Source organism: Pecten maximus, chromosome 4, assembly GCF_902652985.1.
Source record: "Pecten maximus chromosome 4, xPecMax1.1, whole genome shotgun sequence".
Classification (NCBI taxonomy): Eukaryota; Metazoa; Mollusca; class Bivalvia; order Pectinida; family Pectinidae; genus Pecten; species Pecten maximus.
In genome coordinates this window covers 4,627,543-4,640,907 of record NC_047018.1, presented here as the reverse complement: position 1 = coordinate 4,640,907, position 13,365 = coordinate 4,627,543, and the positions used below count along the sequence as shown (strand labels likewise).

At 34.6% G+C, this 13,365-nt stretch overlaps 1 protein-coding gene across 5 annotated transcripts in view; it reads left to right on the top strand.

The window, feature by feature from the left end:
- The window catches only part of LOC117325031 (prostaglandin E2 receptor EP4 subtype-like), a 64,462-nt gene extending 62,778 nt beyond the window's left edge, over positions 1-1,684 (top strand). For 4 of the 5 annotated variants that reach the window (XM_033880929.1, XM_033880930.1, XM_033880931.1 and 1 more), the window contains one exon: positions 27-1,684. In XM_033880929.1, coding sequence (XP_033736820.1) covers positions 27-377 — 351 coding nt within the window. In that variant the 3' untranslated portion in view covers positions 378-1,684. The remainder of the gene's footprint in view (positions 1-26) is intronic. The other variant, XM_033880933.1, reaches the window with a different exon arrangement.
- The last annotated feature ends 11,681 nt before the right edge of the window (positions 1,685-13,365 follow it).

Here is a 13,365-nt window from a genome sequence, read left to right as displayed (position 1 = left end):
GTTTCCTTGTCATCTGTTTGTTGTAGGTGAGGGTGATAATCAACCAAAGTGCCGCCTTTCCTGTCGACTATAGGTCCGATCTGATGGCTGTCCGACTGGCGTCAATAAATCAAATCCTAGATCCATGGGTGTATATTCTTTTTCGTAAAGAATTCCTTAGCAAACTGTTACAGTTTGGCAAACGACATACTAGATCCGGTCTGTTTCATAGATTGTCAAGCACTCGCTCCAGGACCGGAAGTGAGAGGAGCATGACGGATGATGTGTTCGAGCAGCCAGCGACGGATTGTGGAGAGATTTTACTAGAAACGTCAGAAAAACAAGAAACTGTCAAAAGTAACGGTGTGAATGGTGACATTAAAGACAGTGCTGCTTAACTCTGTTGTTGAATTTCCTCTTTTAGGCCCTAATGGAAATCGGCATCCCTCTCAAAAAATATAAACAGAACAAAACGTATCCATATTTTCTTGAGTTACCATTTGAAGATTCAGTGCTTCATTGTATACAACCTACTTGTATTTTAAAAGCGTGCAATATAATTATTTCTGGCGATACAAAGTGAGGATGAGGTGAATCGTGAAAAATAAGGATGACGAGGGGAATCGTCTAAAAACTAATGACGAGGTGAATCGTGTACAACGTGATGACGTATGATAGGTGACACGTGTACAAACTGATGACGTATGGTACGTGAAACGTGTACAAATTGATGACGTATGATATGTGACACGTGTACAACGTGATGACGTATAATAGGTGACACGTGTACAAACTGATGACGTATGGTAGGTGACACGTGTACAAATTGATGACGTATGATAGGTGACATGTATAAAATGTGATGACGAATGATAAGTGACACGTGTACAAAGTGATGACGTATAATAGGTGACACGTGTACAAAGTGATGACGTATGATAGGTGACACGTGTACAAAGTGATGACGTAAGATAGGTGACATGTATAGAAAGTGATGGCGTAAGATAGGTGACACGTGTACAAAGTGATGACGTTCGATAGGTGACACGTATACGAAATGATGACGTATGATAGGTGTCACGTGCACAAACTGATGACGTATGGTAGATGACACGTGTACGAAATGATGACGTATGGTACGTGACACGTGTACAAATTGATGATGGATGATAGGAAACACGTGTAGAATATGATGACAGGGATAGTTCAACCCGAATGTAAGATTTGAGATATCCTTATTCGCGGAACAGACCCATGTTTGATTATTTTTCTCACATACTTGCAAGCAAATGTAAGTTTTTATGAAGGGTTTTAATCGCACCATCTTCAATACTTCTTGGAATGTGCGACAAAATGTATGACGTCATCATTTACGACTTGGTTACTCAACGTAAAATGATGACGTTATGTTATTGTGAGCAGCGTCATATAGCGCGTGTCGGCTGTCTTTGATGGCGACACGAAATTTCACGGTTGAGAAGAAAATGTCTTATGAAAAATCAATCATTTACTTTTACAATATGTAAAATATATATATTTATATATTTATGAATTCCAAATGTACAACAACATAAAATCTACAGAGACTTATGTTTCCTACTGAAGACTTACTTTGTATGTTTCATGTCAACACTGCCCAGTATGTAAACATAGGGCGACCACTTATCACATACAATGCCATGATATATTAAAGGATATAATAACATTTTCGGTATCATTGTTCTATCATAATATAAAGATATATTTAAACAAGAAATGTCTTTAAAAAGATAAACGGCATAGTTTTAATGCTGGTGGTTATAATGTAAAACTGCTGGTGAAATAAATTAACTATCTAATGCGTTTCAGCACGGATAACAAAATTATATCAAATTGAATCATTTTTGGTGATAATAAGACGGCATTTGAATGAGGAATATAATTTTATTAATGTGTCATTTGAAAAGATTCATGCACTTATTCAGCTTGCATTCAATCTTAACTTTGTTTCGTTTTTAACTGCATATCTGCATTTTGCATTTACCACTACATTGACCAATCACATACTTCATCTTGACCAGTAACGCCATCTGTCGCGTCATATCCGGGACAAAAAAAAAATTATACGCCTATGCCGAAAAAGCATGGTTACAAAATATCTTTTAATACTAACGGAATCTAGCTATTCCAATAACATAACGTCACTCAGAATAAAGCAACTCAATGTTTAACATGTCAATATTCCAAGAGATATCAGTATTACATCAATATATCATTTTTCATCATTTATTTTTCAAGATTTCAGTAATAATCCTAGCTAGGCCTTACCTGTTTTATGTATAAATAATTATTGATATATCACGTGAAAAATTTCCGCAAACAGCGAATTCGTAATTTGTCAAAAGACACAAGGACTTTTTTGTTTTGATTCAACTTTCAGTATTAGCTCAATAAATTATGCAAAATGTAGGCCTAAAGCTCGATCATACGTGTGAATACATTCCCTGAGTTTACAATGGCGATCGAGTTCTGTACCGCCTCAGACTTGAATGCACTTTCACTTTGTGAATTGTGTAACATTGCTATAAACGTATATGAACACAAGTGGAATAGCCGCTTTATGTGCTAATAAAAATGCCAGTATAATGCAGACAGTTTAGAAAACAGGATCTGACAGAACACTGACACTCTCGATAGCACCAAGCTCATGACCTACGTAGCGCAGTAGGTCTAACGTTAGCTGTATCTCGAATGCTATGCTTAATACCATTTCAGTGGTCACAGAAAATAAACCTCAATTTAAACACTATTTAACAACACAAAACAGACTGGTAGCAGAAGTATGCTATATCGAGAACAGGGACATATTATTGTCGTAATTTGACTCAATCTACACATATGGAGGACACAAGTTTCCGGCCGTCGAATACCGCCAATTTTCAAATCAATGTTTCTTTACTTACTATTATCAGAATTTACATCCCAAACGCCAGTGCGACAATGAAATCCAATATGTCAAGAACACCATGTACATCATTAGCTAACCTGCGACTAAAATCCACATTGTTACACTTTTTCTCGAGCTCTGAATATCCCGGCTATTAGACTGCATCACATCAATTTTTTTAACAGAGTCCCTGTGTCTCGAGTGATCAAATCACACACATACTATACTGTCAACACTGCACTCTAAATTCGTATTTATATGGGTATTGCTAAGTTTTTATTATACAATATCATAAATATTTGTTATAAATGAATATTTTACCTTGAAAATATCGTATCTATGTGTATCAACATCGTAATAATCAAAACGTGTATGGCACTATATTTTGTGTTCCCTTGGCGACGAGAATAGTTGACTATCTGCTGTTCCACTACTGTGCACACATGTAAGATAAGTATAACAATATTACAAAGTGACGCACTTACGTCACACTGTTGCGACCGAATTTTGCAATCTGGTGGCGAAGTTTTAAATTTGGTTAACGTAAATATAAGGATTGATTGTCAATTTTGTTGCTTGCATGGACTGATGAAGGGAAGTGAACCTCGTGCAAATGGTACATGAACTGCTTCGCAGTTCACTTCATTTGCACGAGGTTCACTTCCCTTCATCAGTCAAAAGCAACAAAATTGACAATCAATCCTTAAATTGATACAAGGTACAAGATATAAGAAGCTTTATTCCATGTCGAATATGGCAATGGGTAACATAAGCTCTCAAGAGCTTGTACTTCGACAAACACATACAAATTATACTGCAAACATAACAATATATAATAAAGCATATAACATGATACAAAGCACATGGACAATACATATAAGCACAGAAAAGCATTAGGAAATATTAAATTAACTTTGAGAAACAAAGACTGACATATCACTAATTCAGTGTTAAGAGATTGATGGTTAAGAATGAACACTTACATTTCTCAGACACAGTATTACTAAATGTAAAGTTAAAACACTATCAGAGCAAAAAGGTGAATACATATATAGGTGTGTATATGCTTATATAGCAAAGGGTAGACATTTCCAGGATATACACTAATATAGTATGAGTTAAAAGAAACCTAATTGAGAAACTATGAAAAAAAATGTTTTTTTAAATAGTAAAAAGTTTAAGTAAAGCTTCAGGATTGACAACAAAACCGCATATACACATCATACTTTAGGCCTATCTATATAACGTCACCACGGTGATATGTCAGCAACCATCCCATTGTGTCCTACACGTTCTGGGAGAAACAAGACGCGCGTGTTTCTCTACCCTAACAATGTTAGAGGGTAACACGGAGAGAAACCTATGACGAGCGCCGTGTAATCTCTACCCTAACAATGTTAGAGGATAACACGGAGAGAAACCTATGACGAGCGCCGTGTAATCTCTAAATTCCCAAGGTGCATTTACACTTCACAGAATGTCAAATTTTCCAAGTTAGGATTTTGATTATATTAAAGAGCTTAATTACATTTACATGATTAACGGTGTTATGTTATTATCTCTTTTTCGGGAATCCATCGTTAAAAAAAACCCAATCAAATAGACACAATAACGATTATTTACATTTCCAGATTTCATTCCGGTAACAACTCGGATTTCAAATGGCGGTAAGGTAAAAACAAACTGGAATGTAGAGCAAACCTTCTGCCTACTTTGTATTCGTTCCGCTTGGTTCATACTTTCCGTATTTTTTACAACCAATGTCGCCATGTTTGAAATAGGTCACTGGAAGCAAAGTATTTTGTGGCGATTGATTATTAATTTGGTGGGAACGAGCTATCGAACTGTTTAAATGGCATATACAATACACAAACTGCAATTACAAACCATTGTCGTAAAGTTTAGAGTTATAAATATTGATATTATATCTTTCTTTCTGCCCTAAAATCGGTGGAATTTCTGCAGTGTCAAATAGGCTTCGGTTGCATTGCTATAAAAGTCGGTTTGCGTCAGAACCAAAATATAGCCGGAAACCTTTTGCTGGCTCAAGTAGTGTTTCTCCAGAGAAAACGTGTGACAGAAATATATGTCACTTCATCATATTAAATGTTACTCTTTATTATATACAAGACACCATTTCGGTAACGATACGTACAGCACATTATGATTTGTTTGCTTGCAAAGCTCTGGCATTCAAATAGATCATAAATACCATACAAAAACAGTTCTACGCTTATATTTACATTCCTTTTACTTTTTTTTTCATTTTTAAATGCTATAATTCATATTTAAAATTCATAATTCCCGCCTTATCGACAGTCAGCAGATTTTGTGTCAGTCGTTGGAACAGCCGGAACATGGTCGCGTGTTTTTTGGCAAACAAAATAGTACATGGAAATTTAAAAAAAAAAAAACAACTCAATTTTGTTAATCATTTTATTATCAAAATAATGCGCAAATGGCATATTTTTAGAACAAATAATGTAGACAAAATAATTAGTCGTTCAACTTAATTATCCTGGATATTGTAGTTCCGGTTTGTGTTGTATTAATACGCTGATAAGTGTAGCGCGTGATGGATGACATTTAAACGTACATCAATGCCAGAGCTCTCAAACAGACTATATAGTGACAATGCCAGACAAATGTAGAGATAATCTAGCATGGACACGGAAGTGTATGAAGCGGTTTACATGTTATTCATAAGCTACATGTAATTGTACATTAAAGGTTCTACACCTCCGACAAATTGTATTTTTCATCAATTAAAAACACGGAATAGACTCGTGTATTTTTCTTCAGCAATATTTATACACTTTACACTATTACCACCCTCTGAAATTGCCATCTTCTTATTTATCTTTAAACTTAAACAAAAAAATAAACAAACAAAAATAATTATGTTACCGGGGTGTTGAACAAAATATCACACAGTCTCATAGGTAGGCGAGATATGTATCTTATTCTTGTAAGAAACCCTACAATTACAAAAAAAAATAAAAATACAATTCATCACACACTGATATCAAATACACTACAGATTTGACAATTCAAGGGACATAACTCATATATGCATAAGTATGACTATACAATAGCTGCTATAGATGCGTTAACAGATCATTCTACTAATAATATTACAATTTCAAAATACAGCTATCAATAACTAGAATATATCTGTCTTGATATTTAATTGGAAAAAAAAACAAAAGATTAAAATTTTTTAACAAGACAATTACCAAAAAAACAATAGATAGATAACTATTTAACAAAACAATTACCATAACATCACAACATATATTACTTTGACTATCGATATATCATGGGTAATTTTAATTCAAAGATGTTCAATAGCCTATAACTAAACACCTGCAGTACACTTTGTAGTTATAATTTAAACTTGGGGATAAAACAACTCACCCATATATGATGCGGAGGTTCCCAGAAACTTAATCCCACAGCCTTGATTAATAATTCACCGGCAGTAATAAAATATGTACAAGTAATTCATAAGCTAATATATTGATTTAATAAAACCAAGGGAGTTTGAACTTGCTTAAAGTTACGAAAATATATTTTGAAACAATTCATCGGGTTATCTACCTATTACTACATGTACATTGCACAATATTTATAAAATATTATACAGTACAATTATTTCAACATTAAATTAAAAAAAAAAAAAAAAACTCACCAGATCTGTTAAATCTTGAGAAGACACAAGTGTCACCAGCTCAGGTGCCAGAACAGAAGTGAGTGTACAAAGAAAGTTAAAAGCATGCACAATTAGTATGAACTGTCCAATGAAATTGTGGGTACAAGTCACATGTCTCAAATGATCACATTCCTAACATACGAGTGTTCTAGAGACATTAAGAATCCTTACCCTAAACAAATTCAACAGTATAAAATATTTGCATTTAATTTTATTCCATACACAAAATGCAAGTACACAAAAAATAATACAAATTCATTAAAGTAGTGTTACACTTGCGTCCCGAAGAAATTCCATTTCGCCTCCATATTGAATGAAATCATTGCACTTGCGCCGAAAACACAAACACAAACGAGAAATGGCGATCGCACTTACAAGCGAGGAAGGCTACAAGTGTTGAAATCTCCAGAAAGGAAGGAATTAAACGTAAATTAGATTATGAAACGAATTCAGGGAAGGATTTCAACCGGAGACTTCATAGACAGGTGGAATTATTACACACATATATTTAAAACGACAATCGGAAAATATGCGGAAATGGCAGTTTTTGTTGGAGAGGCAAATGTGTTACGTACATATGTGTAACGTTCGGTCTGTTGTCATCTTTACTGACAACTGTAAGCAGATGATGTGATTGAATCAATGGTTAAGATTTCTTTCGTGATATGCATTGATTGCAGATTGACTATTTATCGTTCATCAGCTTAATCATATTGAGAAATCAAATTTTTATCAATCCAGCAGAATGCGACCAAAAGGGGGTAACGCTAAGAAAGCTTTTCAGTTCGTGGGTGGCAGCATGCAAAGGATCGTGATTTTCCTTGCCGTATAATACTGAAATGTTAAAAAAAAATGGGGAATTTTGAATCTGTAGTTATGATAGGCAACAGCCTGTGTTTGTCCCAGCTGAAGTCCACAACATTTCTTCTGTATGTAAATCTCTCCCAGAATGCACTGCGATCGATCAAGGTCACGTGTATGTAATGGGGGTTAAAATGTTGATCTCTTTCATAAGCAGAGATGTTCAAAAGTTCGTAAATTCTTGGCTTTATTACGACGATTTCTGACGTTATAAAATTATTTTTTGTGAGTCTTTAATAGGCATGTATACAAAATATGGACTAAATGTCATTTATTATTAAAATAATAGCAATTTATTATATTCTGTCGGAGGTGTAGCATCTTTAAGTTGTCTGAAAACTGAAGTCTAATATAAATATACAACGCGATCGGGCACCAAGTTTTCCAATTTATATAAAGCCCTTTCCCAAAAACAGTATACAACACAAATATTTACCCAAGATGACATTAGAATTTACATAAAGTGATTTTATTTTTGAAAATGCGAGTTTAAGAAGAGTAGAGATGGGGTGATAATTGGTGGGAAATGGAGGGAGAGAATGTAGAAGTCTCCTTCATTTACAATTTATTTTACAGTTTTTGAAGAATAATTAGAAAAGTTTTGACTAGAAAGTTTTATAGTATTGTTTTTAAACAGAGTGAGTGATCTTACTCGACTCAGCTGACGTTTGTTAACATTGCACTATTCCACTTTCAGCTGTTCAATGTTCATCATATCTCATGCCATGGTTTGCTTTCCCCGTTGTCTTTCCTTTCCTTCTGATATACCCGTTTCGCAAATGCCATATTAATGGAGAAAGTATACATATATATTATTGAAGGGACATATTTGATTAAAGGAAGAGAAAGAGAGCTGATAGGGAGGGAGTGATAGAGGGAGAGGAATGGTGCGGAGGGAGATACAGAAATCAAAATCTGTTTGTATCACGAACGTATTGCTGAGTGTGCAGACATATTTTTTCGTTTTCTTACTCGTAATATCTAGTTGCAGGTCTAGTGGGATGAAATCATTTAACTCGCGTTACCATTTTACTCTCTGATCTACATACTTGTTACAATTAAAGAAGAAATGGTAAGCATTTTCTATTTAGTGTCCACATTGACAAAGTTGGAAATTAATCAAATTAGTATGAAATAATTCGTCATTTAGAGTACTCCATCTACATCTTACGGAAGCGTATTAGGGCCACTATCAAAAAAAAATCGTACGTACAAATTAGTAAATCGTACGTACGAATTAGTAATCCGTACGTACGAATTAGTAAATCGTACGTACGAATTAGTAATCCGTACGTACGAATTAGTAATCCGTACGTACGAATTAGTAATCCGTACGTACGATTTAATTTTTTTTTATAGTGGCCCTAATACGCTTCCGTAACATCTTAACCTGGCATGCAAAATATTACTTTTCCTGTCAACAATCAAATAATAAATAGGAATATCTGTCATTAAGCTTACGAAGAGCGTCTTTAAATACTGAGACTGACATGCTCTGTCTTATGTTAGGTTCTAAGTTGTTCCAAAGTCGAAAAGTAGAGGGGGGAAAGAAGTGTTAGTAAGATGAAGAAAATTGGCCTAGCTCAAAGTAATGCTTCCGTCTTAGCAGGATTAAAATTTACTAACCACTTATCTGCCCAGTGTTCAATTTTACCTAGATCGCTGTTTATATTTGTTTCGATGGTTTGAGAAGAGGTATCTGAGTACAGTAAGGAAGTATCATCTGCAAATAATTTACACAAACTTTCAAGGTTATCGGCTATGTCATTTATATATAGAATAAATAAAACAGGGCCTAATACCGAGCCTTGAGGAACACCGGCATTTGTAGATTTAACTAAAGACTTATTATTTGACCTAACCAATCTAACAATTTCCCTGAAATACCGTAATTTGCCAGTTTCATCATCAGCCCCCTGTGTCACACACGATCGAACGCTTTTGATATATCACAAAAAAAACTAAACATGTCGGACTTTTTTTTTCTAAATTTTCACATAAAGTGTGATATAATTCTATAATTTGGTGTTGAATGACCCGGCTGAAAACCAGACTGATAATTATATACTAAGGAATGTTCAAATAAATAATTATGCTTATCCAACCTTTTTAAATAATTGCATTACTAACGCCTTTTCCACTGTTTTGGGAAGATACCAGTTTCCAAAGAAGATCTAAAGATAAGAGACAGAGGAATTGCTACTGATATTGCTGTATTCTTTAACATGTTGTGACTAATTGTACCAATGCCCACTGCTTTACTAATATTTAACGATTTTAGGATGTAGATAATGTCATTTAAGTTGAAGGGTATGTCAAATATAGTTGCGTCCGTCCGAAGTTCTACAGCTGGTACGTCAGTGTTAGTATCGTCAATATTTAAAATGGAAACCAAGTAATTTAAGACATTAGCTTTTCCATCATCTGTATTTTCAATTTGTCCAAATTCATTTCTAATGGGAGGTATACTATTGGTAGTAGCAGCTGTTTTTATTTGTCAACTTGAAATATGATATCGTATTATTGGTAAGTTATATCGCCATACACGTACGTCATGAAGTTCTTATTTTTGCATATCTTCCTTCTTCAGCTTACTAATCTCTGACTGCGAATAAATTAGCGTAAACGCTGTAAAAAAAAAAGCTCAGCGGATTAATAAGCGCGGGAATCGATAAAGTAACCATTACGTCGTCTCATTGTGACGTTGCCGGAACGTCAACTAGACGGTGCCACTTTGAAGGACTGATCAACGTAATTTTAGCGTTTCATCTGATACCCGATGATCTCTTTACATTAAGCTAAAGTCAACTAAGTATTTTGTCAAAAGCTTAACTGAATATTGCGGAAATAGGTGCATATTCAACTTCACCACGAGGTACGCTAGCAACAAATGGCATACCTCTCCTATAGAACAGTCGACCACGTCACTACTAAATTTGTGCCAATACACTCTGTGTGCTTTGACAACCATAGTTCCGAGACGGAAATTCTATATTTTGAATATCAATTATTTAAAAACGTAAAAAGCATTAAACAAAAATGTTGAGTTGTTTCTTTTAATTTTGTTAACAATACTTGTGTCGTAGATTCACTGGAACTATATTATCTTAGCAACCACGGCTTCCGTAGTTACCAGCGTAGTATTACGTCTCATTATTTATTTTCGTTACGGTATTTCAATGATTTGTAAATATATGCATTGAACGGTGTTTTATTACGTTAACAGTAGTATGAACGCAATGGGATACATACATATCCACACGCTATATAGAATATATCTGTATTCAATTGCGATCATATAAACATAATCGCAATAAAAACACCGTTCAATTTTTATATATATAAATTGTGTATAAATCCTTATATATATATATATATATATATATATATATATATATATATTGTACATATTCACATATAGAATATGCAGTGACGTGCCTTACATTGAAAACTAGCATAAAAACAAATGCATTTATCAAATCCGAGCTTTGTATTGTTTTTGCCATTGCTCATTGCCATGTAAAATCTGCACCGTTTAAGGGGAGGTATAGTAATAAGAAGTAACAACATACAATTTCCCTTGGTGTTACCAAATGTTCAACAGTCTCGGTGTGATATTGTGTTATAATATCTTCTCACAAGATTACCGACAAAATGAATAACGATTAAATAGTCTGCCATCCTATAAGAATTATAGCACAATAACTTTCAAAAGAAGGCATCAATATTATACTTATATTTCAGTTTTAGAATACATATATTCTTATATACTACACCTGTAACAGTGTCATCACATTCCAAAGTCATCCCGGGCTGCCAATGGGACATGTTCTTGTGATGCCACGAGTAGACGCTAACGTTCCTAGCAAAAAATATCGTTTGTGGGAGTAATCATAAAATCATCAATTTATTTCAACATGTTCGCCAATAAATTTCACCGTGAGCATATTTACCTTTTATGTAACATAACTACATAAATTATTACCAGTTACATTGATCAATCGCTTTTGTTTTTAATCCGGTAGCTCGAATATCTGTGACGTCAAATACATACGCTTTGCATAGTGACGTAAACAAAACAACGACACGAACATTGTTCTGCATATCACTACACAGATGTGAATTATGGTCTGATAGCTTTCTATTTTGTTTGGTAAGGTTATATATTGTCAATGCAGAGCAAATAGGCCCGACCACCCGGGTTTTCCCCGGGAACCCCGTTTCCTCCCACACTAAGTCTTATCGCGCGGTTCCATCCGGGCCAACAAGCGTGATTACTATAAATGATATAACTATTTTCGCAATTGTTGTATAAATAAAGTTTATAAATACAAATTGTAATGTGATTAATTATGGTAACTCCAATTAGGTAAAATATTAAGACTAATGATAAGAAAAATGTCCACTGTCGTCCTTATTGCACTCGGCAAAACATGTACAGCTGTATGTGGTTAGTGTTCGAGCTGATACATTAACATACAGGTAATTACCGTAACATACAATGTACAGCTAGATAAACAAAGGTGTGTGTAGATTTTAATTACATGTGTTTAAAATAATTACGAGACAAGTTGATCAATCAATCTTGTTGTCCGGAATGAAACCGTGCGATGTGTCTTATCGAGGGGTGCTGGGACAACCTGGAGAAAACTATGTGGTCGGACAGGTGGCCGATAGCTTTTGACATTGAATCATAAAACATGTCTCAACCATACCATGCGACATCATGGTTTAAAAGTACATGCTGCATTTTGGTTATTACAATATTGACAAATGGAGAGTTTGTGCATAATTTAGAATTAATATCAAACGCAATGAATATCCTACGTTAGAAGACAAGTGTAAATGGGTAAAGTATGATATACTAATAATAAACATTTTGTAGACACAAATAAACGTAAATTGACCGCAAAAATGGTATACATAATAAAAGGATTATAGTGCCATCCTTTAATTTTAAGTTATACACATTGAAACATTGTAAAAGGATATATAGGACTCTTTAGGAGAAAGGAAATACAGTTGACAGTAAGATGTCTCTCCGGTTAGTTCGTTTATATCTTGCCAGTATATTAACTCTTATAGATCGTATCATACTAGTTATCGATATGTTATTATCCTTATCATATGGGCGTTGTATCATATTTTGTCGGGTGATGAGTAAAAACGCTCAAAACGTCACTCCGTAGGACGTGGACGTCTACAACAACGCCATCAGATCACGATTCTCCACCAGTCTACGGTCAATGGCTTGTACAGCGAAGAGGATGGTTTGTTTTGATGTCTTTATAGAATAATTTCACATCAGAAGTTAATTGTTGCAATAATGGCCAAACGGACTGTTGAACTCTGAGACATCCGCCTGAAATACACGTATCAATGCATGGAATAGGATACAAGTAATTGGATTCCACGACCCTGCCGTTTAACTTACAAATTGTATACCAATCCAAGAACAGATACTAATCACATCAAATCAACTGATCAGGAGGAGGTTGTTTATTTTCTGTAGCTTATGGAAATCCTTGCTACTAAAAGCGGAGAAACATAGCTGGTGACCTACTTCCATTTGCACGTCCAGAGTATTGAACTGGATGACCACCTCTTAGAATGCTGATTGTGCCATTTACCTGGTCACTAAACGGAATCAATACACATCAACTCTGATGAATGTATTTATCAAATTAACCATTCGATAGGCTATCTGAACACACTACGTGTATATGTGAAGTCCCTAAACGGAGGAAACCTGAAAGTTATGTGGACAGGGTTTTATTTCCGTAGTCTGGATGGACGCGAACTATTTGTCATTAATGCAAAATTGAAATAAAGATTAAACCATTGCTAACTGCCTAGTCCTGCAAGTGATGTATCAATTTGATTTACG